This window comes from Columba livia, chromosome 17 (assembly GCF_036013475.1).
Source record: "Columba livia isolate bColLiv1 breed racing homer chromosome 17, bColLiv1.pat.W.v2, whole genome shotgun sequence".
Classification (NCBI taxonomy): domain Eukaryota; kingdom Metazoa; phylum Chordata; class Aves; order Columbiformes; family Columbidae; genus Columba; species Columba livia.
In genome coordinates, this window is record NC_088618.1 from 3,162,685 (window position 1) to 3,190,572 (window position 27,888).

At 41.6% G+C, this 27,888-nt stretch overlaps 1 protein-coding gene across 1 annotated transcript; it reads right to left on the reverse strand.

Annotated features, from left to right (window-relative positions):
- Window positions 1–27,748, reverse strand: AACS (acetoacetyl-CoA synthetase). Its single transcript, XM_005498272.3, has 18 exons — window positions 27,490–27,748; window positions 24,177–24,280; window positions 23,276–23,396; window positions 20,495–20,608; window positions 17,947–18,044; window positions 15,921–16,035; window positions 15,272–15,353; window positions 14,590–14,737; window positions 12,894–12,974; window positions 11,916–12,040; window positions 9,250–9,314; window positions 8,953–9,075; window positions 7,526–7,639; window positions 6,908–7,033; window positions 5,275–5,344; window positions 4,302–4,360; window positions 3,303–3,505; window positions 1–1,216 (listed from the first exon to the last, which is right to left on the reverse strand). Exons 1-18 carry the CDS (start codon window positions 27,605–27,607, stop codon window positions 1,079–1,081), a joined length of 2,004 nt encoding a protein of 667 aa, XP_005498329.1. The 5' UTR covers window positions 27,608–27,748; the 3' UTR covers window positions 1–1,078.
- Window positions 27,749–27,888: the final 140 nt, after the last annotated feature.

Here is a 27,888-nt window from a genome sequence, read left to right on the forward strand (position 1 = left end):
TGTGGTACAACTACTGCAATTTATTTTATGAAAAACAAAACAATGTTTTAGTGCTTCCATTTTACTGTTTAGTATGTCATTACAGTACTTTTCCCTTTATAAACTGGAAGGACACAGAGCTAGAAAACATTAAGTCTTTCACTTGCAACGTGACATTTAGTAAAAAAAGTTACAAAACCCATCAGCTCAAACACACCGGAACTCTTCAACTAACAGAACACGGGATTGTTGCCTTGCAGCCAATAAACAACTTCAATACAAGGAAGCAAAACGGTGTCTTCAACCGCACTGATGATAATCCAGAGTAACGACAGTCAATTCCATGGAAATAACCTGAAGCTACACCAGGAAGAAGCAGCAACTGCTCCCTCACCTTCAGGACACCCAGAAGTCGATCAACTAAAAGCTTAAAACAATAGGAAGGTCGTATCACAAAATGAAGCAGCAATTACCTTCAAGGGTACCGTGAGATATTTCAAGATGGAAATTATTCTAAGTCAGACGGGTTTAGTGCATTGTGATTTGGCCTTATAAAAACATTTAAATGCACACTACAAAGGGAACATTTGGATGTTTTGAGGTCAAGTAGTTTAAAAAAATCACTGCATATTCCTTACAGGTGACGGAAACACATGGATTGAAAAAGGTTGCTAAATATCCAGTTTTTTAAAAAAAACAAACATTTTATGAAAGAAATAGTCTATCCGTGACTAGCTTATGCTATTGGTGCTCCCATTAGATGGGCTGGCTGATGGAAGTGTAACCAGAACAGATGCACTCATATATATATATATATATATATATATATATATATATATATATATATATATATATCACAACAGGCAGGTTCCTCCTTCCAGGCTGGAAAAAACTCCGAGATACATGGCATATTGAACCAATAAAAGGGAGCTAAGCTTTACCCAAGCCTTCCATAATGCACTTAATGAAATATTTTTTCTTTAAAAACAACCACTGGTATTAAATAGAGCTTTTTCTTTACATACAGTATTGGTATATACAGAACAAAACACAGACCAAAGACAGATGCCAAAACCAAACTCCAAACAAACAAGTGACTTCAGAAGTCCTGAAGCTCAGGAATATTTTGGTACAGGTCCAAAGTCTCTGGGTTCGAGAACGCTCCCCGCTGCTCAACTTCTTTCCCTGCAATTATTTGCTTCACAGCTACTTCCACTTTCTTCCCATTTATTGTATACTGAAAAACAAAACCAGCAATGATAAAGTTACACTCGTCATATGGAAATATTCAAGAAACCCTCACCAATCTCTTTAAAGGAATTATAAGAGTTTATATGTGATTTTAGCTTATTACTCCTATTCAGTAACACTATAAGAACATGATCAAGCTCCAACTTAAACCAATGAAACCAGATCAGAATCATGGTATAAACATTAAAAAAATCTTTAATGTTCTACATTGTGACACATCCAATTTTAAAACCATTTTTAATTGTCTAAGGGTGGGGTCCAAAACCAAGGCCCAACTGCATTGGACTTCAGGAGAAGAACACCATGACTTTTGTATCTGAAATGGACAATCTTTAATAGGGTAAAACAAAACACTGAGCTTAAATGGTCCTCTACATTTCAATGTTTCAAAATAAACCATATGAGGCTTCACCTCCACTTGCAAACCACACCAATTCTATTATATTCTACAAGTAACCACCATATTTCATTAGAGATCTTTCTGAGCCAGTGAAACAATCCTTAACTCAATACACTCCTACAGTCTTAATCTTCATACTAAACCAAACTTAATAAATCTAGTGAAGTCACAGGTGATCCTACTGTCCTGAACCACCTTCATCAACCACTCTTGCCCCTCAACAGCAGCAATCTGATTGTCACAAGTGCTCAGAAAGCAGAGCACCTCAGTGCTGCCCTCTCAGAAAACACAACCAGCCAGACTGGGCAAAGCAAATGTGTTTAATCAGTCAGCACCTGTGGGTGATGCTCATCTGGTCAGGACACGATCAGAAAGATTTGCACTAAGTTAGCAGTATGTTTAACACCTGCACACTTCATTAACAATGCTTTGTATTCCTGAAGTCCTACTCACTTGAGCACAGTTATACTATTTCTACCACTGTACAGACAACATACAGTCAAGATGGGATTCTATTTTCTGTTGCTTTTAGAAATGTATTTGAATGCTCATCAGAAAATACAAAGAGGTTTCCCTTCCAAGCAAAGCTTTCAAAGGACAGGAGACAACTTTGATCACTTCACCACTGGCATGCTTACCTGAAAAGTAATTAAGATTCACTCAATTGTAAATTCAGTCAAAGGATGAACTAATTAACGATCTAAGGAGGTTTTCCTGAGGGGCAGCCCATCACAAGCACCTCACTGCCATCAACTTCGTGCTGCATATTCGGGTGATTTACAGGGTTTACAAGTTCAACACTTCGTGCAGAAGCCAAACTGCAGCTCAAAAAAATCTTTACTTCACCATTTAAGAGGTGCAGGGGATTTTACACTCATGCAAATAGAACATCTTGAGCCAAGTATTATTTGCCAGTGGCCTGAAACAGAAGCAACCCCACAGATCAGCAGCAGGTTCCCGTGTGCACTGCAAAGGTGGGTGGTCCTGAACCCCAGACAAACACTCTGCACCCCATCCTGCTGCTCAGGGCTCTTGGGTGACTCTCTAACACCAGATACTCCCACTACAGAGCTCCTGCAGCAAGGACGAGCACTGCAGAGCAACACAGCTCCACAAGACTCCGCATGCAGGACCTCTAACCACACAAATCTATCTCCCCCTCCTCTCAAAAGCACTAAGATTTTCATTTGAGTCACTGCTACAGTTAAGACACTAATAGAGCTACATTTAAGTGGCTCAACAGATGTAGAAGTGAAGTGGTTTACAAAATTTTATAAATTTGCTCCGCGCTCTCAGCTTTCATAAGAAAGCCATTTGAAACAGAAAAACAAGAACAAAATAAGCTTATGGGTAGCCAGAAAAGCTAAAGTTAAATTACCTTTTTAATATTTTCCTATAAAAGGCTTAAGTAGATATTACTGCGAAAAAGCAACACATTTAAAAATGCCCGTTCTCAGTTTATAAGTGTTGTTAAAAAACAAAAACATGCTTAACTGAAAAGGAGATGAAATGATGTTGCTAAGCAACATAGACAAACTATTTATAAAGCTCGAGTACACTTTTGAGATGCTAAAATTTCCATGCATGTGGGTTTGAAGAGCAATGACAACTGCTCCTTAATTACTATTCAAGGTGACAAAGAAAAAAGTAGGCAGCGTTTTTCATGACATACCGGAATGCCTTTGGTTTCCAGGATGAGGCTCGGAACGTGCCTGGCGGAAAGCGCTATACGGATCGCATCGCGAATCCTTTTCACCAGATCCTCGCTGAACTCGTGGTTTAATGCCATCTTCAGGAACAGGATCACCCTCTCCTCCCCGTCCTTGTTGTACTGGGGCACGCAGAGGCTGTCGGAAACCTCCTCAAAGGCTTCAACTGAAAATAGGGGAAGAGTCCCTTTTAGCACTTGCATTCTGAACGCACCAAAAGAATTCTCACCTCCCCTAGGGCTGGAAAGGCAGAAATCCTGGCCAGGTTGTTCTCCAGTGAGCACCCCTTCTGGGTACTCTGAAATTTTAACTCCTGCTCAGGTAAAAGTCCAGGTTTAAGAGCAAAATGTATTTAGGCCCAGGACAAAAAAATTGCTCTAACTTTTGGGACGGATAATCTTTTACACAAAATCATTTACTTGTTTTTTCCTCACAATTCCCCTTGCTGTAGAGACAAAATTCACATGCCTGATCACACAGGAATGAGAAGAGACAACAGGTCCTCAAGTCTCAGATTAAAACCTTTGCAGGCACCGTTTCACCACCTTTCATAAGATAAACCTCCTTTGAAATATGAAGCACAAACTCAAGAACATCATCTAATTATTAGGAAAGATACAATAAAATCAGTGTCAAGAGCTTGTCTGGGAAAGGGGAAGAAAAGCCTCATAAATTTGGTATTCGCTTACAAATCTGCATGATATAATTAGTCTGTAAGGCCTTATTATATGAAAGCAACATCTTGCAGAGATGACACCTCAACTGGTCATCTCCAGCCAGACTGAGCCTTCAGGGAAGCAACCAAGTCCACAAAACTGATTTTTACTGTTAATGTTAATAGACTTTGCATTGTCCTTTTGAAAAACAGCAAGTCTTATTACTTAATCCTTCCAAACACCTTTATAACGCTGTCATTTCTGATCCCAGGCAATAGTGTCCCAGGTGGAAAGTTAATATCATACCTATGTTGTAGATTTCAGAACTTCCAAATCTTACTCCATTTGGATTTAATGTACCATCACTGAAAATCAGACAAACAAAAAGCAGCATTAAAATGTGATTAGAGTTAGATGAAAGGAGAAATACTGATGCAATTAACCAAGTCTCTCTACATTTCATGCAGTGATTATGCAGCCATATTAGAAATGGAATTTTAACATTTTATTCAAAAAGGCATTTTGCTCATTAGAAAGAAGTTGTGTAGAGAACTTCAAGATTATTCATTCACCTCTCCTAGTCCCTTCCCTTTCTAGTAGCCTACAAATACACACACACCACTGACAACAAAATACACCAATCTTTGTAGTGCTCCAGCCTATTAAATTGTTTATCATTGCTTTCCAGTCTCTTACAGCTGGAACTTGTATTTCAAATAGAGCAACCTCAGACCACACGTCTGTCGAGCGGGTCTTTGTGACAACAACAGACCCAGCTTTGAGGGTTTTCACTCAACTTTGTTTCAAACAGCAACCTCTAAATGCAAGCAGAAAATATGGCTGCAACTGCAATCCTGAACATCCACGATCACTAACAACCACAACTTAGTACCTGATCTTCTATAATTAAGTTTCCCTGTAAAGCAAGTCAATGGCAAAGCCAAGGCCAGAGCACAGGTTTCCTGACTCAACACCTTCAATGTGCTGCACTTCAATCTCAGCTTCCTTAGAGATGATCCTTATAAGCCACAGAACACAAAACCAAGCCCAAAACCGACTTAGGTTCACATACACAAAAGTAGAGTAGAACTCAAACTGGCTCCCTTCCTTCTAATCCAGCTGCTCTGATTAATTTAAGGGTTGAAATCCACAATACTGGATTTAACAAAGTTAATACAAAGCTAAAAGGCATGACAAAGGATCATGTACATTATGCTCTAAGGTGAAGTTTGTGTATTTTAACACTTGTTTACTCAAAACATTCACTGAAATACTATACCTGCGACCCAACATGACAATCCCTCCTGTTTTGGGATTAATTTTGCAGTAATCACCATGGGCCCAAACACCTATTAGAGAATGACAAAGGTTAAGCAGCTGATTTCTTATTCATCCAGTCCCAGATGTTCGTGTAACCCAAATCATATAACTTAGCAAAACACAAAGACATATCAGATATACCATAACTACCCACAGCAAATGTAGCAGTACTACACAAACAATCTGCATTGCATCTAATACAAAGAGCTCACGCACACAAGAGTAGCTCACACATTAGGATCCAACCCAAGGTTATCTTCCAATTGCTTGTTTGCATAACTACACAGCATCCTTTAGAAAAGAAATGAATAGCTGCTCTGCACACCACACTGCGGAAACTGGAAGTATCTTCCACAAAGGTGACAATGTTCCCACCAGTCTTTCCCGAACCACTTCTTTCATAATGTACAATTCTGTGCAAGAAGCTTTCTGTGCTTGTACAATAGATCTCAACAACTCCCTGGGGAGCTTATGCACTTACTATTCTTTATTTGTGTTAATGTAAAATCAGATTGGACTTTTCAGAGCTAGAATAACATTTGTATTATTTAAGATTGATACCACTACAGCAGCCTGCCACAAACAGAAATACAAGCCAATTCTACTCAAATTTTAAAAAATAAAAAACCCCTATATTATTTGCACAGGAGACCATTTTCTAACTTCACTGTTACAACCTTCAGCCCATTTGCAAAGCAAGACAGAAAAGGGGTTTCAGAAAGAACCTCTGGACCACTGCAATTTCAGTTTAACAACTGCCACGCAGGTTTTTCTCTTGCATTTATTGTTGCCAGGTTCACAGGCAGACTGCAACCTCCACGCTCCCTCAATTTACCTGTATGGTTCTCCCCTGCTGCACCCCTGACTTCTCTTGTGAATCCACTCTGTACTGCTGCTATTTATACAAAATAAAAAGCTTCTGTCTCCACAAAGCAGCAGCATGAGGTCCTGTTCCTCTAAAAGGGGAGCGGGAGCTCAGCATCACTGTGCCACACATGCAGAAGCTCTGGATGAGCAGAGTCCACCACAACTATTGGTAAGAAAGCCCCTGGCCCACAGCACCTGTTCCTTTACTCTGACCACTGGCAAAACGTATGAATATAGAATACACGTGTCTGAGGCTGTGTATACTTAAAGCTCATGCTAATGAGTAGCAGGTCAACACTTATCCCACAGGATTCACTCCTCCGGCTGGGCAGAGCTGTCTGGCAGAGGTGCAGCAGCACTCATTAACGGAGGATTGCTCCCTGACCTGTTCAGCACTTTCATTTCACACTCATGCCAAAGAGTCTTCATCTGCACTACAGATTATCAGGCTGTTACAGTCAGATCTGCCTAATGAGAGCAGGAACAAAATGGGATTGGAGCTTTCCAGAGATTCTTATTAAATTGCATTGGATCCATGTTCAAGACAAAGCGCTAGAAAACAGTGTGAGATAAAACGTGCTGTGGAGCTCTCACCCAGGCAATATCAATTCCAAGCTGCACCTGCCTGTCACTTGGCAAGACTAAACCTGTACCTGCCTAAGAGCAGCAATCCGGTCTATACCCTCGGTCAGCTTGAGCAATAGCCAGAGCCCTTCGTTACACACCTGGGAATTTCGAAAAATAAGCCTTCCTGTATTTGCTTCCATTCTCGTCGTTCCAGAAGTGCGTAGGCTGGCAGGGAATAGGCTTGGTACACACCAGCTCTCCACTTTCACCCCAGACTGGTTTTCCTGTTTACAAAGAGAGAGGTATTTTCTGCATTTCTTTTCTGTAAACAATAGAGTAGCAAAGAGCATCTACAGTTACTACTTACACAGCAGATGCTGATGCAGATCTGAGATAAGCTGTGACTGGTGGTCATAACAGCTTGTGTTCGTTCCTAAACTCATCCCTCTCAAACTCAGTAACTTCAGGAGAATTACAGCACAGGGTGGAAGCCAGCCTGGCACCCACAGCAATGCAATTAGCTAATTAACACACCAGAGCCTAGAATTGGGCCTTGACATGCTTCAGTAGGGTAACAGAAAAGGAGGGTCTTTGTACACCTTGATTATCTTTACCAGAGTCCTATATGAACCAGATCAGACAAATCCAGAACCAGATTTTGTGGAACATTTCCAAAGTGAAATTACCTATTGAGCAGCTGTTCATCTAACAAATGCAACTTAAGGCCATATTACTGCTGTATTTCATAAGTGTGCGTATTTGGCATTAAGATTTACCTTCATCGTTCCACGCTTCTACAGCCATTCCAAGGTTTCTGGCCTGAATTTCTCCTTTGTAGACTGGAATTGTAACATTTTGACCCATGAAACATGAAATTATATCTGTCCCACCTACAATAAAAGAATTCTGTTTAGAATACATAACACCTCTTGGAAAAAGCAAAACTGAGAACTACAGAAGAACTCCAGAACAGCAAAGTGCCACCTTTGCCAAATGCTTCTGATCCACATTAAGCTGTGTAGAATGAACAGTGTTATCTAGGATGTTATGCATCTTTTAATAAAACAAGGTTTCTTTTCTTACTTTATATGCCTTTTTATATGTGTATGCGCTTCATGCATAAATATTCCTTAAGGCATAACTCTTCTTCTTCTAACAGTTACTTTAATCTCATGTAAGGCAATTTCTGTTTATATAAGAGTGAAAAAATAAACAGGTCCTCATTTACAGACTTGGATATTTAAGATCATTTAAAAATATTTTCTTGTTTGTTCTAATTAGTTTAAAAATGAAAGTCAAGCTACTCCACTCAATATTTACTCAGCTTTTTATCTTGTTCTCATTAGCCTGGGGTGGGGGGAGAAGGGAGCTGTGCCTAATTGGAATAGTTATAGTCTTTTTAGGACTTCAAGGAAGCAGAATTAAGACAAATCAATTACGTTAGCTTAACTCAAAACTAGTCTTCTGCATTTGAGACTATTAAATATCTATAGTAGCAAGTTCAAGATTGTGTACTTACTCATACCAGGACCAGAGTCAGAGGTGATTTCAGTAGTGGAACAGCCAGACTTTAAAAATCAAACTAAACCCACTTAAAAAGCCCTTTGAAAAATACAGTTCTGACTGCAAAGCAGGATGAGAGTTCTGTGGTGGACCTTACGTGAATGGAAGTTGCCTCTGCTAGCACTCCTCACAACAAACCGCACAGTATGTGGGCTTGATATTTCTCTAATTATACAATTTACACCAAAAAAAAAAATCTGTCTTCAGTGCCAATTACTTGGCACAAAAGAATTGAAATGGGAACATGGCAAAACCTCTCCAGGAGGTATTTTCTGCTAAAGTCAGCTATTTGCTGAACAGTATGTTCTGTGGGTTAATAGACTCTTGTTGATCTCACCCTGCTACCCCTAAGCACAGCCAGGCAAAATAAACCATCCTGCTTAAAAAAACAGCTAAAACCCCAAACATGCACATATCAGAAACATTCCACCTAAAAGCCTTTGAGTGTACGAGCTTCATTATGGCACACTGAATTATGCAGAAAATCTCTGCACTGAAGAGAATTCATTCCAGTTTAACTAAAACCAAGCCTGGATGATCCAAGGCTTGAGCTCCCAAATATGCAGCAGCAAACAAGCAAGAAGTAAACGCAGAGACAATGAAGGGAATTAGCAAGATGTGTGCAGCATAAAAGCATCACCTGAAATGGATCCCAGGAGGACACTGCTTTTTATGTGCTTGTAGACATACTCATAGCTTTGAGGTTTGAGCGGGGATCCTGTAGACAGGATCGTGTGGAGTGTTTGGAGATTGTGTGTTTCACCTTAAAACACGGGAAAAAACAACAAAATAAGTTAAGGTAGAATTTTTAGAAGAGTTTGTAACTATTTGTCACTACAATCAGAAGAGTTACATAAAGGACTGTGAGAAGAGACAGTGCCAGAACTGGAAAGGCAGGAGGGAGGAAAAAGGCACTCTATAGCTAGTTGAAGCTTACATGGTTTTAAGTTTTTCTCTTCTAGCACAGCCAGCCACTTCGCACCCGTTCCAAGGATGGTGATCCTAGAGGAAAAAGAGTACAAATATTTTGCATATTTAAATATGCTAAGATTTTGAAGACCTGCACTTCCCAAACCACAGTAAGCAAAGGCTGGAGACACTGGACATTGATCAGTCAAGTAATGCCGCTCCTTAAAGCTTTAAGTGCAAGGCACATCCTTTTGAGCAATCAAAATTAGTCAGATCACATGTCATTTCTGCAGCTTTGAAACTTTTAATTCTACCTTTAAATATTAAGCAAAGCTTTCCCACCTCATGGCAGACATTCGCTTTCATTTACAGGAACTCATAACTGCAGAACACTCCAAAGACATCACAAAATGTTACAGCCTTTACTTCATTAATAGGCCATAATTGCTGCTAAGGTGTTTAATACTAAACTGCTGCCTTGTTACACTCTTACATATAAAAACGTTGCTATTTCAGGGCACAGTTTGACAGAGAATACTTCACCCTGAAGACAGCCAGTGATTGTTTTAGATACACGTTCCGTTTCTACTGATGAAAGTCTGAATTGCAGGTCCCTGAATGAACACAAAACTTGGCTGAGCTAACTGAACAACTGAATTCTACCCATGGAAAAAGGTATCTTTAGAGCTCACCAATACAACAAGCTCAAAATGCAGGCTGTACCCCTTCCCCACTCCATCAAAGCAAGCACTAGTCTAATGTTTCTGCTGACCTGAAGAAATCCTCTTCTCTGCCTTCTGCTAATTCATTTCATATTACAGCAATAAAGTCAGCCAAGAAAACACAGAGATGGATAAGGGATCCAGTCTGAGTGCACAGAACAGGGCAATATACACACCAGTACAACTTGAAATAAGATCATTGATTTTACTCCCAAGGAGAGATGGAAGGCAGAAGAGCTCTTGAGATAATAACAGTTTCAGAGACAGAGAGAGGGCTATTTCTACACTATCAAAACGGGATTTTCTTCTTTCGCCATTTATGTGGATGATGGTTACCGAGAGGGACAGGAACGGGCTATGTGAACACACACGGGTGCTCAGCGCTCTGCACTGGGTACCCAGAAGCAGCCCCGAGGGCTCACAAGCACCCTGCTCCTCCGGTCGTCACATAACACACAGGAACTATCTTAACTCTCGTGTAGTATCTTACTTTCCCTCCACACTTCAAGTTATTGCTTATTTTACAGTCAGGATACATAATGCTTCTCTATTTTAAGCTCTTTGACACTTCCTTTACAGCACATGCAGAGCCTGGCCTCCTATTATTTCCCCCCAAATGCTACATAATTGCTGGATGGTGACTAAATACACTTCACTTCAGACCTTTAACTGATGTCACCTTAAGTAATTCTTGTCATGCAGTACAAGATATCTTGGTGATCCTATAAGAATATTCTATCTGAAGGCAAGCATGGAACATCTTCAGGGAAGGAAGGTGCTCTTAACATGTCGAAGGCTTATTTTGAAACATGTACGATGTGGCTGAGTTGGGAACAGACTGCATTATGAAGTATCACACAGATGGCCACCGCTTTTAGCACCAGATTATAAAAGTGAGACATGCAGACACATTTCAGTTATCTTCACTTACTTTTGGCATGTAGAAACAATGCTTAAAAATAAGTTGTGTTATTTCTCAATCCTAAATTTTCGCCTGTTATTCTACTTCAGGGTTTTTTTAATGGGGGGAGCTGCCTTAAGCTTGTGCTTTCATTTTGTGGAAGCACACTGACTAGGCATTAACCTTCAATTATAATAGCCAGAGACAAAATGTCACTCTTTAAATATTACATGTCACAAAAAGACTGAAGATTAAATTATTAATTATCAAGAGTCAGAAAGTGACTCTTTTGGCATTCACTTTCCACCACAAATGAATTAATTTTAATTAGCAATTAAAAATGACAGTCATTTTACCAGTAATATCATTCAGATTTACTCCTTAAATCCAGTTCGCAAGAATATGAAAGTTGCTAAAAAACCCCAAACAACCCACAAAGTTGAATGAGTGTACAAAGCCAAGTATCAGCACAGGACCCGACAGCTGCTTCTGAGCTGTCAATTCTCCAGGCTTCGAGAGAGGGCACTGTGAGCCTTTGTAAGCACACACAACTGTGTACAACAATTAACAAACAGCTTGACAGGGAGAATTAGGCGTTATAAATTAAAAAGCAAAATATTAAAATATAAGCAGCCCTGCTGAGCCTTTCCAGTCAATTTATGTCTTTAAGTCAAAGTGCTGTATTGACTCTGAGCTGCTTGAAATAAAGGATTCTTATTTTCTAAGTTCTGAGTGTGCTGAGAAATTACTCTTCAGATTGCTCCCAATTACCGCCTTTTGAAAACGCTGCTCTTGAACACTGACTATTGAACCAAAATTCTTTGTTTGCCTGGAATCCAAATAGTTGACTCAAATTTGAAACAATCAGCTCTTTGTCTCTTCTGCTCTCTCTCAGATTGTTCCAGTACGTTTTAAAAAGTACTTCCACTCAAGGCCAAGGCGGAAGATAAATTATGTCATGCTACACACTAATTTCTGGCCCAGGGAATGACACTTAAACAAAGTTGCTTGTAGCGGTCGTCCTAACAGAAGCAAAGACCATTATCCTTCCGTTCAATCTTGGTGACATACCCTAGTCTGTCAGTCAAGTCCCAGAGCACATTTGGCGATGGAACCAGAGGAGACCCATCGTACAGGACCACCGAAGCCCCCGTAGCAAGTGCAGTCACCAACCAATTCCACATCATCCAGCCAGTCTGCAAGAAAAGACAATTCCTACATTAGTTTGTGTGTTTGTCAGGTACCTGTTTGCTTCCCTGGCAGCTCTCGCAGGATCAGGGTGTTGTGGCTGTCATGGGTAGAAGAGCTACAGGCAACTAGAAACAATAGAGACAAGTTGCTTTTGGCAGAATCATCCAAACCAAAGCCTGCTCCCTGCCCTTATGCAAGAGGCACCATTGTCCCCTCTAGTTTCCTTGCCCAAAGTTCTTCTGCTTGAAGAAACCATTAGGCATAAACTCAAGCGTTAGTCTCTCTCTGCCAATTACATCTAATTGTATTATTTAGAAATCAGAAAATAAGGTTGGAGCACTGTTCATCCTCTCACCTGCCCCAAAGCTGGATCAGCACCATGTTCCTGATGGATGTTTATAACTTAACGTTCAAAATCCCTGATGAAATGGGGATTCCACACCTCCCTACACACAGACCTTTAAAACTTCTTTCCTCCCCATCAAAATAGAAAGAGATACAAGAAATTCTCATCTTCAGTATGGTCAAGCCTCGCAGGATGCAGGAAGGTGGAGCCTGTTCTGCAGGTGATATTGACGAGGCACTTAAATCAATAAACCCAAGCAACTGTAAAAATCAATTCGTTTTCCTCACTAATTGAATCAAACATTTCACACAGATTTGACCTTTGCTCAGAAAGGCCCTTGTTGCTTATTATTCCACCTGAGTTTTCAAAACTCTGTTAAGTACAACAATCCCTTGCAAAACAAGAATTAAAAATACATTAAAAGGTACTTGCAGATTTGTAGGAAAAGCTCTCCCATTTTAAGAAAAAAACATTAAAGTGTTTTTTAAAATGCCTTAATAAGCCACACTTACCGTTGTATAGTACATAATAATGTCATTGCTGGTCATGTTGCCATGAAGAATGTGTTCCTTCAGATGCTGTATTAGCGTTCCCTGAAAAAAATGAAAGAAAAAGTTCACATAAATGGAAACTAAAGTTGCAACAGCACACCAAGACTCCACAAAATCTAATGTTGTCAATCCTTCACAGCATGTACTCCGGGATTACAGGCAAGTATTTCTCTCTAGCCACAGCTGAAGTAAATCCCAGCAGCAGCAATCGCACTCTCCATTTTCTCACATAACTTTTCAGCCTCTCATTAGACCTGAGCAATTCCCACAGCACATCACTTGTAATCCAGGGAATAAACAGCTTCCCTCAGTTCCAGCTCTGCCCAGCCACAGAGCACTCCACATCAGCTGGAATTACAAGCACAAGCTTTTACCAGTCATATTTTCCAAGATAAGCCCTTTGATGGAGTTTCATTTCCAGCACATCCAGGTAACTGGGAGGAATGAAGGACCCAGAGCTGCCCTGAACTGCAGCAGCTGCTGCACAAGAACAGTTTTCCAGTCTTCAATTAGCATCTAGGAGACAAGAGGCCCACCTGTAGGCATCTCTTGTCAACATTGAAGTGACAAGCAATGTGAGAAATCTCACTGCTCAAAGCACAAATACTAACGATAAAGTTCTTAAATATATTACTTCCTTTTTTATTGGAAATGCTGCTGAGGTACCTTTCCAATCATCATTAAAGCATAACTTGTCAGCATAAATAAATGTACAAACTACTTCATTAAGTCACTTCACTGCAGTGACAAATTAATGTGGTTGGTTTTAAAATAAAGATGGTTTTTGCATTTATGCAAAGAGTTATAGTGGAACTATTAAGAGCCTCATAAGCATGAAACAAGATTTATGCTCAAAGAAAATAGATTACAGATAAACATTTGAAATGAAAAAGGAGAGTCATAAAACTGGCACATGCTTTGGGAGAAAAGGCAGAAAATATTAAATAAAAATAAAGGAGTAAATCTTATTTTCTCTTTGCAGCTCAGAGGAACCGGGTTTGAATTCATCTGCTACTGTTTGAATCGACGAAGCCGTCACAATGGCGCCATCTAGCGTTAGCTGCCATCACCTACACTTAAATTAAAAAAGCAGGATTTTGAAACACTGTCGAACTTAATTAAGGTTGCCAATAGTACTGCAGACATTAACATAATTAGTACATGTACAGAAGTAAGCACATCACCCCTGCAAGAGAATCTGAAAGAGCCACACAAAAGTTAAATTAAAAGTCTAATTCAATTAAAATCAATATTGGCTTTCTTCTTCCTTCATTTAGTTGCTATTTCACAGTTTTGGAGGCAAAATAAGGTTTTTTTTCAACAGTGACTTTCTATAGATGCTCTGAACTATTCTCCTACAAAATCTGCAAACTAAGGCATTGTAGTAGAAGGCAAAAGTTCTTTTGTGACAAACACCTGCTCCCAGGAAACAGCTGAAATCCCTGAAAGGTCTCCACACCAATCTCTAAACCAAATTATTTTACATCCTTATTAACCCATATTTGCTTTGTCACTTGAAAATAGAAAGTTACATTGGCAGCCGCTGAAGAGCTGTCAGCAATCAGTTCTTTAAACTATATGATATGATACTGCTAAAGGAAAAATAGAAGCCAGGTAGCTCTATCTCAACAGCGCAGCTCCAGGAGGGAGGACGCACCCCTGCCGAATGAACCATGCATTTGGGTGCCCCGGTTGTGCCCGATGAATACATGATGAAGAGAGGATGACTGAAAGGCAGCTGCTCAAACTCCAGCTGGGGGGCCTGGTCTCCTTTCCCAGTAGCAAGAAAGTCTTCTAAAAAGACACTGCATAAGAGAATAAAGGAACATTTCACATTTTTAGAAAGCATTACCCCAGCCCATATCTATGATTACCTCTGCATCCAATAGTTTTTATAATATATACAATATACACTCAAGCTGCCCATCTTAACAGCTCAAAACAGACTGGAATAACCTGGCCTGCACCACAGTCTGGAGCTTCACCATTTCCAAAAGGTCTCCAACACACATAATCCAGACCAGTAAATAAGGAAAGCAAGTTCTGGAAACATATCACTTAAATTATTAATTGTTGATTTCTGAATGTGACTTTTCTCCCTGCTACATCTTATTGATTTTTTTCTTTCATTTGAGAACCACTAATACCAACAGTGATTTTATAGCAGCAAAATATTTGCAGCAACATCCTACAGCTGTTGTCGGTGTGACGCTGGAGCCACATAAGGAATCTAGCTAAATGCTAGCTTTTGTAAATTCAAGCGCCCAGCCAGTTTCAGTAGCTATCAGCATCCATCTCAGCCCCAGTTAGGACAGTCCCAGCTCACAAGCCCCCATTACCTGTTTGGAATCTTAGAAATATCTATGGTTTCTCTTGAGGACACATATGGAATCACCACTACTTTTTTTAAATCTGGAAGCCCTGGAAGAAAGAAGGAAAAAAAATCCCATCACTCAGTTATATAAACCCAAGGTCTTTTCTGTCTGATGGTATCACACAGCATAATGCACTAACAAATAATTCTGATGCACTGAATATTGGATATAGTTTAAAATGTTAAAAACCCCAAAAGACTAAATTGTTAGCTAAGACATTATTTCCTTAATGTTGCCAGCCTTTTAAAAACACAAGTGTAAGTCTGAAAGCTTTAGTACCTTGATACCTCTTCATTTGTCTTCAGCAGCACTTCACTTGGACTTCAAAAACCAGCATCAGTCCCTGTTCCCCTATTTGCACTGCTAACTAATGTATGACTATACACTTAAGCTAAGCTAGCAAAAGACCATTAGAATTACACTGCTGAGTTTAGTTTAGACTGGTTAGCTTTTACTCAAACCAGTTCTGAAATTCTAAGTGGCCGCAGAGATATTCTGAAGGAAGGACGAACAGCAAGAAACAGCCCAAAGCGTCACCTTTATTGTCAGTGCAGGCTTTGAGTGCTCACAGAACTACAGCATAACCAAGACTCGATGGTATGTGGTAGAATACCTTTCACCACACTGAGCAGCTTTTCCAAGTGGTTGTGCTCTTTGCCGTTGTATATAACAGCTTCAACAGAGAAGATGAGCTTCGGCTGAATTTGGGAAAATCTGTCCAGTACACCCTAGGAACAAAGAGAAAAACAAGGTAAAAATGCATACATACGATGTCCATGCTGCCTGATGTTTAAAAATGAAGACCAATGAGAGGACTAAGGGTAATCTGACAGAAGAAATCTGAAGAGGGATGAATCGGAGACAGATGAGTACAGTTCTCAGGGTTTTACTAATCCCGCTAACACACCCAGTTGGATTCATTAGCACCAGCAGGATCGAATCCCACAGGGCAGCCCGTTGTGATACAAAGGGAATACAAACAGATGGAACGTGTAATTGCAGCACTGGAACTTCAATCCAACCAGATGGCTCAGCAAGGAATTGCCTTCATGAAAAGCTCAGGTACACCAGATACGGCTCGTTCTATTCTACGAGCCACAGGAACAGAGCCGCACCGATGTTGCTGGGGCTCAAAGGTTTCTCACACAGTTCTAAGAGCAGGACCTCTTTTTAAACTTAGATATCCAATTTCTTATGCACAGGTCACAAAGATCTATTCATGTCTATTAATAGGAAAGTAGTTGAAAGGGACTAGAGAAAAGAAGCAAAAGCTGCCACAGTGGGATTCTGTGCAGGAGGGAGCTCGCTGGTTCCTTTGGACAACGGCATTCAGAGCCTGCAACGAGTAGGCAGTTCCGAGAAGTGACGTTTCTAAACTTCACAAAACACACAATTGAACTGTTGAAAATGCTGCCCAAAAGGCAAACAAATCTTCATTGACATTAACAGGACTAACGCAACTGCACAGAAAGAGGTAAATCTCTTCCTTAGGGTGGAAGGTGATATCCCCGAGGACCTCTGCTCATCTCCCTTGGGGCTTTAGGGTTTGGATTCATGGAAACACAGGCTGCCAAGCCCAAGGAGAATAAATGATATTGATGATACTGCTGCTGCAAGGCTAAGTTTCATTAAAAAACTATCACAAAGACTAAATAAAGCCAGGCACTGAAAATAACAGCACATCAACACAGACAGAAAACACACGAGTACTCTGTAGTGTGAGCAAAATGAACAATCTTCCCCCAGATGAGAGATCAAATCACACTGCAAAGGAAACACTCCACACTGTCATTTTCTGAGCAAGCAGAAAATATTTGTAGAACAGATTGACCATTACATGCTGTAATGACTTATTTTAATCATTTTTTCCCCAATGATACAAAAGTGGAAAGCTGCTGCCCTCCAGCGCTGATCCAGAGGCTACGGTTCCATACATTAACTGGCTATTAGGGTTAAGCATTGAGACTTAGGGTATATTACCTAAAAATTGCAGTATTTTCTGTGTTGTGCAATGCACAAAGAGCACATTCTCCCAATGCTTTCACACAAACTTTTAGATAAAAGAAATGCTCAACACCGCGTTTTAAGGGATTTGTATCTCTTGTTTCTTATGGTTTGTGCTACAGACTTCCCAAAGAAAGCAGAATAAATTCCCAAAGCTCCCAGGGCACACTGTAATGTCTGTTTGGATGTCATGATCATTTTTACCATATTTTACACACACCATTTATTCCTACACTAAGAAGAGTTAAATGGGTTAGTGGTATCAGCCTGAAATCCCTCACCTTGCTGGCAAACAAATACTTCTGGAATAAAGCAACTGCAATGTTACATGGTTTATCCACACAGGAGGCAGAGAGGGACTATTTAGGGAGAGAAACAGGCCAAGGATCCAAAACTATGGATTCTGCCTGAAAATCTCCCAACAGCAAGTCAGCTAAAGATGCTCATGCTGCTATGCTCAAAGTCATTACTGACAATTGAAAGCACCACGTTTCAGATCGTGGTAGCCAGGAGGAAAATCTGGTGTACTTGGCTGTGCCAGGAGGTGGCAGCAAAACTAAAGTGAACAGAATCGAGCTGCCACTTAAATTCATCACCCTCCCGTTTGTCTGGAACACAGTAATAAAGCGACTCACATTAATGCCGAAGTCTGGGGATGTGGAACTCCAGATAGCACCGATACTTGCAGCAGCCAGCATTGCTTCCACTGCATGAATGCTGTTTGGTAAGTAACCTATGGCAGAATTTGCATGGTTAGAGACAGGAGCAAACTAAAAGTCTACAGTAAATATAATCAGTACTTGACCAACAGAACAGGTGAAAACTGCAGTTCAAAAATTTCTGGTATAATCATGCTGGAAATTATGACAAAAGTCCAATTTCTCAGGGTGCTGCGAACACATTCTCTGCAGGCATCTAATGCCTTCATAAAGTACAATAAATGCGTATTCAGAAACAGAGGGATCCAAACTTCCATAGTCATCTGAATAACAACAAACCACAACCAAGCGTGGACTGTGCACCAAAGATTTAGCTGGAGCCTTGAAAGAATGCATCAGGAAGTAAAGCATTTCACACTCCTGGAGGACTTGAACATGGTCATCCGACATAACATTACTGTGGCCTGAGACTATTAGTACCACGCTAATCTCCTTACAAAGCTAGCTTTAAAACCCACGTAAGCAACCAGGGCTAATACAGTTACTATAGATAAAATACCAGCTTTAAACAATGTAATTCACTGATGTTTTGTTGAGGATTTTTTGTGTGAACACATGGGGAAGATCAGTTTGTTTCTAACCTCTGACTTGTAACAGAACAAAGCTGGTTACCAGGATATAATAGAAGCAACCTATCCGGAGATAAAAACCAGATACTCCGTTTTATTTATTCCTGCTGCAGTCACTGGTCTTTGCCAGACGGCCTGTGGGGAACCAGGAGTATTTCACATGGGGATTTGTGTCATGTGCATTAGGTTTTGCATCCCTTTCTTCAAAGTGTTCAAGCACCATTGGCATTATCACAAGCCAACATTAGAAGAGACATTTCACCACACATCCGCTGCAGTTATGTTCACTATTAAGTGTTATCTCCATGACGGAAAGGGAAGACTAGGATGAAATCAAGCTGAAAAAGTATTGACATTGCTGTTTACCCACCCACATTCAACCTCCAACTTCACACTGTTACTGTCTTGATGCAACTATAAATCATATTGAACAAACTACGGGATATGTTAAGATACTGTTTTGCCAATGTCTTTGGGGCAACTTGTAAAAATACACATAATACGTTTTTAGCATTTGATGTACACAGGTAGTAAGAAACACCACACCTAAGTTCTAAATACTCAAGCTTCATAGAGTTTAAGTTTTCTTATTCATTAGTTTGGTCTCAGAGGCCATTGATCCACAAGAAGTTGTCAGATATGAATGAGAGAGTGTTAAAATTGAAAATGGAGGCAAAAAATCAGAGCATCTTCCTGACTTTGCTGGATGGCTCAAACCCAATTAAGGATTTAGCTCTAATTCTATGTAAAACAATCCAGTCACCAGCTGTGATAATTACATGTTCAGTCACCAGTTCTTTAGAATACTCACACCATACGCATGAAGTGTGAGCTTGAGCGGTTTTTTCATTTGCAGATCGTATTTGTGGGTTTAATAAAATAACATACCCTTCTGTTTTTGAAGACATCGGTTCAGGTTATGATTTGTAACACGCAGAAAAACTAAATAGTTTCATCACTTCGGTTTTGCATCATATAAGACTTTACACACACTTGGGATAATGGCCAAGTATTGCTCAAATAACACACGATTCCAGCAGAACATCAGCTGAGCTACCAGGTAGGAGCCAAGGAGCTCCAAGGATATTGCAGTTTAACTTGCACCACAATGACAAAAGCAAAGAGCTTATGTTACAGGGCACGTGAGGAACACAGACGAAGCGGCTCAGCTGGAAGATCAAAGCCAGCAATTTAGAAATAAATAGACTGAGGGCAACTTAAGTAATTCCCTCCTATGCCTGGACTGTATATTGTACAAGCTGAGACAATTGTTTATATAGAAAAATCCACATGGATCCTCAATTTTCTGGAGTAGTATTTCCTGCTGTGAGTTACTGAAAGGATCAGAGTTCTAACTATTACACCGAGCTCTGCACTGATATGACCAGAACAGCTGGTGAGCAGCAACTCCTCACTGTCGCCACTCTGGAAGACACTGCTCCCAAAAGCACTGGTGGCAAAAGGTCCTGCGAGCCCATTCCTGGAGACCCGCAGTGCACCACGTTACCCAGGACACAGGGTCAGGATTTGCCAGCTGGCTCCAGGACCACCAACCTGGGACCGCGACTTCTAAGATCGCTCCTGTGTGAATGTGTCAGTCGAGGCTCAGCGAGACGCAAAGTCCCCAGCGTTTCCACACAGCGCTTATGAAGCAGACTTCAGTGAGCTATGAACAAGGTGTTTTCCTTCCCCCCTCCAGTGCCAGAGAACGCGCAGGCTAATCCAAGCCCCTTCCCTCTAGAAGCATATTTCACACAAGTGTAAATATAGCAGCATAAGAGCCTTTTCTTTAGAATGTTTACGTGAAGCAATATTTAATATTCATGCTCCTACAACTCTGACTACTCACATATTTCAAGAAAATTTCACCTCCTGTCCTTTCAAGAGTCACTCACCCACGACTCTGTCTCCTACTTTTATTCCCATCTTCCTCATGGCTGCAGCGTACAAAGCTACCGCTTGTCTCAGTTCTTCAAAAGTAACCTTCAAGATTTCTTCTTTGCCTTCCTCTGAAGAAAGAGCATTAAAACAACCAGTCAAAGTGTGCACTGCAACACAGTCCAGTACAGAAAAGCTAATTCTGGAAGAAAAAGAATACAGAGCAATTTTAGGAGAAGTTTTCACTAGTAATGACGCTTTTTGCTTTCCAAGTTCCTCTTATGCTGAGCATTCATGATAAATAGATTGCACTCACCAAGGCTACTGTTTAACGTGGAAAAAATAAACTCATTTTCCCTTTTTGCTGAGTTTTCTCATTTGGTCTAGGAAGGAGCAGCAAGGTGCCAGTGTTGGGTTTTATTAGGGCAAGTCACTGCTGACTAGAAAACTGTGCACATAGAGTCACAAAGGACTGGTTTTCAATATGCTTTTTAAACATCTGCGCTTGCCAACATCCCACAAAGCAAATAAACTAAACTGGACTCCATTCATCTCTGAAAAGATCTGCAGGGTGTTGTCATTTTTGTACTGAATGTCAGCGATACATAAGCTGTTAATAAATCACCCCCAAAACAAAATGAACACATCTAAATGTTATGAAAGGCAAAGTTTGTCATCTTAAAGGTCTATGTGACCTCTACAAACCATTTGGCCTGTACCGTTTCCAATATCCAGCACTTCTTACGAAAAGGATGTTGCAACAAAAATTTACTCCATGCCCTGGTACAGCAGGTCCCTGCAGAACAGCTACCAGTCCCATTTCCTTCAGCAGGGAACAGTATTTTTACTCTTTTGCCTTCTTAGACTTCCATCTGATACATTCGGACTTACACAAAGCAAGAGAGCAGGTTGTAACGGGAGACACCGCACAAGTCAATGTAACGTGTATTTCATACGCCAAGCAAGCACCACTGACAGATACTGTGTTCCATGGACAACAAAAAACCGGACTCTGATCCTACTCCGTGATTAAAGTCCTCAGGAGAAGGGGGTCACAAATAAGATTCACTGCAGGAGCCAGTGACAAGTGAAATGGTTCAGGAAAGTCGCATTTACATTCCTGTGCTCTGTTATACCCACATGGCTCCCGCAGAACCACCCTGAGCAGGTTCCTCAACACCGCTCTGACCTGGCACTGAGGGGTTAACACAAAATACTCTGACTTAAGAGATCTTAAGAAGATTAAACACAGCAGAGGGTCATGAAAAGCAATGCAGGTAGAAGCTTGTTTGCTGCAGAGACGCGTGTTCACTCCAGCATTGACACGGTATTCAACTGGAAAACTTTGCTCCTTCAGAATATCAGCCCTGGTTATGTGACGTGAAGCAGTGGGTCTCCAGTACACCCCATGACTTTCTAATAAGAACTAAGATCTACAGGGACGATGTAACCACATATCAAAGCAAATAATTCATTAAGTTGCTAATAATTCTTTCAATAATTTGAACTGGAAGTATGTAACTCCACTTTTTCTCAAGTTGCACGTTTAGCTTTTAACATTAACAAATCAATCACGAATTCTACATACAGAGTTGACTTACTAATTAGTGTTCAGCTTTCGGTTGTTGCACAAGATGTACTTAACTTCATTGATTTTTCTTCTCCATTAATACTAATAAGCTTTTCTAATTATCTCAAAATTTGAAAGTGACAAGTTCACTCTGAAGCCAGCTTTCTGTTACAACAATCACTTCTATCAGACTTCACCAGACCAAAACTGGCTCACAGATTTCCCCATTCTCTGAACCAGTAGGTATATATATGATCAGTGAGGTTTCTTTCAATACCTCTAAGCAGTAAAATGCGACTGACAAGTTTTCTTTTGCAGCAGTAAGCTTACAAAAGATGATTCTGTTGTCTTGCACTTGTTTTAAACAGCTATCAGAACAACAGTAATACATATGTAATTCTCCATGCATCAGAAACTAGAAACTAAGACTTCTCACACCTACACTGTCAACCCATAGTTCTCCATACTCTTCTCTGCCAACAAGCTGTAAGGTTGCATTGTTAATTGTTAAGCTATTAAAGAGCATCACTGCTTGGTCAGTCTCATGACAAGGATTAGATCCAGCAGAAGGGAAGCTCGGAACACAACTCCCTAAGTTAACAAAGTCATCAGACAGAGGGAAAGGACTTCATTGCCTTAATATGACCATCCTTATTATGAGTATAGTCAGATTTTACTAGATTTAAATCTTCTCTAGTGTTAGGAAAAAAAAAGATGGAGCTTTAATATTTCAGAAAAGTGAAATTCCAAGTCTTCCATATTTGTAACTGCCCTTCCTTCTGGTATTGTCAAAAGCAGAGTTAATTCTACCTAAATCCCATGTAGTCCTTTGTATTCCTAAAATAAAAGGCACAGGAAGAGGGTGGGAGGGACAATATCAAAACACATCCTGAAAGCAAGCATTAGGCAAGTGTTTAACAATGCAAACTAACAGCTCAGATACTGAACGATGTTAAACACAGCACGATCTCTGCTGCCTTAGTGCAATTAATCGCCTGCTCTGAAAACTTCATTTAGTTTGCCAAGGACTTTTCAGAACCATCTATGTTCTAAGGGCATGTTTTGCTGTTTTTTGCAGAGCTGTATCAGATTCTGCACAGTTACTGACTTTATTTTCCTCTTTTCTCCTCAAGCCAGTTTATTTCAAGGTTTTATCAAAAGCAGAGCTGTTTTATAAGGCCTAGACCTGTGAACTATAAATAGACACAAGCCATTAATTCTTTCTTACTTGCTGCATACAGTGCAATCTTGTCATTGTCCTTGTGCTTCAGAAGATTTTCTGCATAGTTCAGACGGCTTCCTTTAAACCATTCCGGGACATCTGCAATACTTTTAGATGTATCAACCACCTGAAAAAACCAAACATATGTTACTGGAAAACTAATACCATTTATTCTTCAGAGCATTGTACAGAAGTCAGCTAATTAATTCCAAGCTCTTTATACACTATTAGGCAAGAATCATTTCTCCTAGCTTACAGATGGCTAACAGGCACTGGATCCTGTAATTACAAGCCTGGAAAGATTAATTATTTGTTAACTGTCACAGGCACAGACATCATTACAACAGCACTAGAAAGAATTCCTTGATGACAGCTCTAGCTTTGGACCAGCCTTAAATCCAGCAGTGAAACAAACCACCGGGTTTGTAGTTCTCTGCCAGGCCCAGTTTCTCTCTTATAAAAAACAAACATAGGAAGGTGTGAGTACCCCATCTACCCCAGCATGAGGTAAAGGCAGAGACCAACACCAGAAACATGGACAATGACAATTCAAGTTAACCCCAGTCTAAATAAGTGACCTGTATAGACAAATATAACACCACAGCATGGTTTGGTGTTTCACCTGCAATTGCTTTTGGCCACTACCATCCCCTCAGAGGCACTTCAAGCCCACACCTGATTGCAGAGGCTTCCATAACCAGTTCCACAAAAGCAGAGGGGAGCAGGTGTGCTAAGCAGGAAGGCTGACTCAGGGCACATAACCACAAACTTGACCGCATGCCAGCATTTACAAAATCAAGACTATATTCTACCAGTGCAAGCCTAAAGCAGAAAGCAGCATATTGGTAAAGCTGGTTTATCTCCCCTTTGTGTTGCTCTTGACTGTTTAAGATAAACACTGACTTACCTCATCATACAGGCGAGAGCATACGATGTTACTGTACTTCCAGAATTCCGCCCAGAAGTCCGAGTAGGATTCCACTGACCACTGGTACAAGTCATTGTAGTTGGCTAGAAGTAATAGGTATCTGTTAGCGTTATGCAGAGAATTACAGTATTTAAAACAAACTACAATCACAGATATCCCAGATGAAGGAAATTTATGGCTAAAACAACCAGTAAGATAAAACTGATCACATGGAGCAGATCACTTCTCTGTTCAAGGTAAGGGACGGCAGCATCAACAGAAATAGTCCACCTGAACACTGGAACAGATGGCATCGTTTCACCTGGCTGCATCACAAGCCATTTGTCACCACAGAGATGGGGACCCTTTTCTACTAACTCTGTGCAACATCTACCCCCGACTTGAGTGGAACAGAGTCCTGCTCCTTGACACTTCCACTACCATATCAACAACTCAATGCTCGCATACAGAAGTTAAACAAATAGTCCTGAGAGAAACATGCTTACCAGCTAGATATTAAACCCATGACCTGGCATTAAAAACACGGAAGTGCGTAGTTTAAGTCTTACATGATTGTGAGACACAAGAAGTAATGTGAGGAATGCATCCCAAAAAAACCCACACAATTCAAACTAAAGACTGAAATTCAGTGGGTAAAACAGTTTTAGGTATGAATAACTGAAACTGATTTGTCATCACCAGCTTACAAGTGACATTCCCAAGTCAGGTCCATGCCGTCTGAAGCTGTGCCAACAGCCAAATTAAACATGAATATCTGCCACCAGTGACATTAGTAACAGTTTCCTGCTCTGCCAACTGTTGTTTCCCATTTGATGCTTTCAGCCAAACACTTGAAGTCATTTTCTCCAATTACGTCTGGTTTGCCATCCCATTATCCAGTTGATTGCTTCAGAAGTCATCTCTGCATCCTCATCCTACAAGGAGGGCATCTTCCAGCTTTATGAGAGAAAACATTCAAACCCATCTCTACACTTACTCACACTCGATCACCACAGCTGTTATCCCACCCAGTCTGTCCCTTCCACACCTCATTCCACTCAACCTTCCCTATCAACAGCAGATTATTCTCTAGCTATTACTGACAACAGAAGCAAAGGCAAAACCACTCCTCCATAACTCAGCTTCTGCCTACATATTGCCTCAGTCTCAGCCTCCTACATACCCCTTATTTACACTCCACCCAACTTACTCTTCACTATTCTGTACACTGCACATCAGCTGGTGTGAGCATAAGACTTTACCAAAGGCAAGTTCAAATTCTAACTCCTTCAAAAACCACGCTTGGAATCACCTAATAAATGCAAAAAGCTACATGTCACCACTAATTTGATTTCCTACAATATGAAGTGTCTCTTCTGTCTTGTCTATACAGTTCATCCCCAGATGAGCTTGAGCGTGCAAGTCCTTCGTGGCCTGTTATTCAGCAATTCCACACGGCATCTCAGTGCTGTATTTTCAGGCTTGGACAAAACCAGGCTGTTCAAAGGGTAATATTGCCCTTAGCTCTCCTCAGTCCACATCTTCATGTTACATAAAGAATCCATTCTTAGTTGTTGAATAGCACACAGGCCAATGAACACCAGTTCAAATGTAATGCAAGTTGACAAAGGTTTCCATATATATGCCCAGGAACCTACTTCTTAACTGAAGACAGCCACTTCAAAAGGGAGTGAATAAAGTTCTAGTTGTTACAGCCATGAACACAGGCAGCCCATCTGAAACCACATTCAATCTTGACCGTAAGTACCAGTCAAACGACATTTCTACTTAAGGGTTAGCTAAAATCCTGTAGTAACTTGCTTCCTACATAGCAGGAGAGTTAAACCCTATGTATTTGTGTTCAAATGTGATATCCCCCCGCAGTCAAGCCAGCGACTTGGCTTGCCCACATATCAAGTTTCCAACCAAGACGCACAACTGTTTCCCACACGTGAAGTGCTGGAAGCACTAGATACATTGCTCCTGCTCCAGAATGTCTCTGCTCATACCACCGACATTTACACTGGACTGACAAACTTGTCACACCACTTGCCAAAAATACTCCCCTCCGCCCCTCAGCAGGCAGATGACTACGGGAAAGCTGTACAAGCAAATACAAGCCCCAAATACTTCGGGAGAACAGCGCACACATAGCAAGCTCATCAGAACAGGAGGGTTTGACCCCCACATGCACCAAAGTCCACCTGGTTCACGTCAGGAATGAGCCCACAGACCCATCACCACCAACTCCTGACACCTGGAGGCACCACCTACAGCCAGCAGTCACTGAAAACCAGAACAGAACACCTCCAAAGGTCAAACCCCTACCCAAATCAGGGCTAAACTCAAACTTGACAAGCAATTTTTACATCAAAGGGCCACGCACCTATTCACAGCCATATAGGTATTTCTGAACAAGCACAAAGCAGAGCCTGAAGTTCAAGAGCTTGAGCAGACACACAGCAAAAAGACTTGGCTTCCAACACCAACCCAACTCACACATCAGCTTTTACTCCCCATGTACTTAAAAATTACACAGACATCATCAAAATCAAAGACGAGACTGCAAGCATGGCCTTAACTCAAACCTCACACACAAATGTTGTTAAAACACCTTTCAAGGCTCAGCTTAACCTCACAGACATGATGGCCATGATCCCTCCTTCCCACGCCCCCTGGAAACACCAAATCATTTCAGCACACCGGCTCCCCGGGGAAATCCCCGCAAGCAGGACCCAGCCGTGCCAGGAGCACACAGCAGGGCCCGATGTCACCGGGATGTCCCCAGGGCTGACCCCCAGCAGCAGCACCAGGCACAGATAACACTGTTTGCTTTTCCCAGCAGCGTGTACACTACATGAGATGCTGCACCGGAGGCCTCTGCATGCGGCACACCCAGAGCATCCCGCTCACATAGAATCACAGAGTGTCAGGGATGGGAAGGGACCTCAAAAGCTCATCCAGTGCAACCCCCCCATGGAGCAGGAACACCCAGATGAGGTTACACAGGAAGGTGTCCAGGCAGAATTGAACATCTCCAGAGAAGGAGACTCCACAACCCCCCTGGGCAGCCTGGTCCAGGCTCTGGCACCCTCACTGAGAAGACATTTCTTGTCATATTTAATTGGAACCTCCTGTGTCCGAATTTGTATCCATTACCCCGTGTCCCATTATTGGTTGTCCGGGCCGCTTCACCCCCCTGAGTCATCGGGCAGTATCCGGGCACCCCGACCCCTCACCAGGGTGTGGACAGACAGACAGCCCCCACGGCCAGAGTCCGGCCCCAGGGCCTCCCCGCCCGCCCGGCGCTCACCCAGGCGGAGCCCGCAGCTGCTAGCCACAGCGGCGCGGAACCGGTCCATGTGGGTATTCCGCTTCGTGTCAGGCTCCCACACCACCTGCGACTCCATGATCTCGGGCTCGCGGGACATGGCGGCGAACGAGCAACCGACGAACCGTCCCTCCCGCGGCCACCGGTCACGCACTGTCCACCCGCAGCCCCCCTCTCTGACTGCGCTGCCCCTCCTCTGAGCGCAGCGCTTTAAAGGCCGCCGAGCCCGACCGAACTAATCACGCCGTAACCTTCCGCCGGAGAGAAAAGAGTGCGGGGCCCTGCGCCCCGCCCGCCGAGGGGGTGGCGAGCTGGGCGGGACGGGCCGCGGCGTCACCCGTCTCGGCTCCCCCGGGAGAGCGGCGGGGGCGGATCGGTGCG

What these genes read in the sequence shown, in the direction of transcription:
- AACS (XM_005498272.3), bottom strand. Translation starts at nt 27,607, where the DNA reads ATGTCCCGCGAGCCCGAGATCATGGAGTCGCAGGTGGTGTGGGAGCCT. An exon ending in GCTGCTCAGTGTGGTGAAAG is followed by an intron (nt 15,354 to 15,920) that starts GTATTCTACCAC and finishes TCTTTCTTCCAG; the next exon opens with GGCTTCCAGATTTAAAAAAA. An exon ending in TTATTTTTCGAAATTCCCAG is followed by an intron (nt 5,345 to 6,907) that starts GTGTGTAACGAA and finishes ATTCTCTAATAG; the next exon opens with GTGTTTGGGCCCATGGTGAT.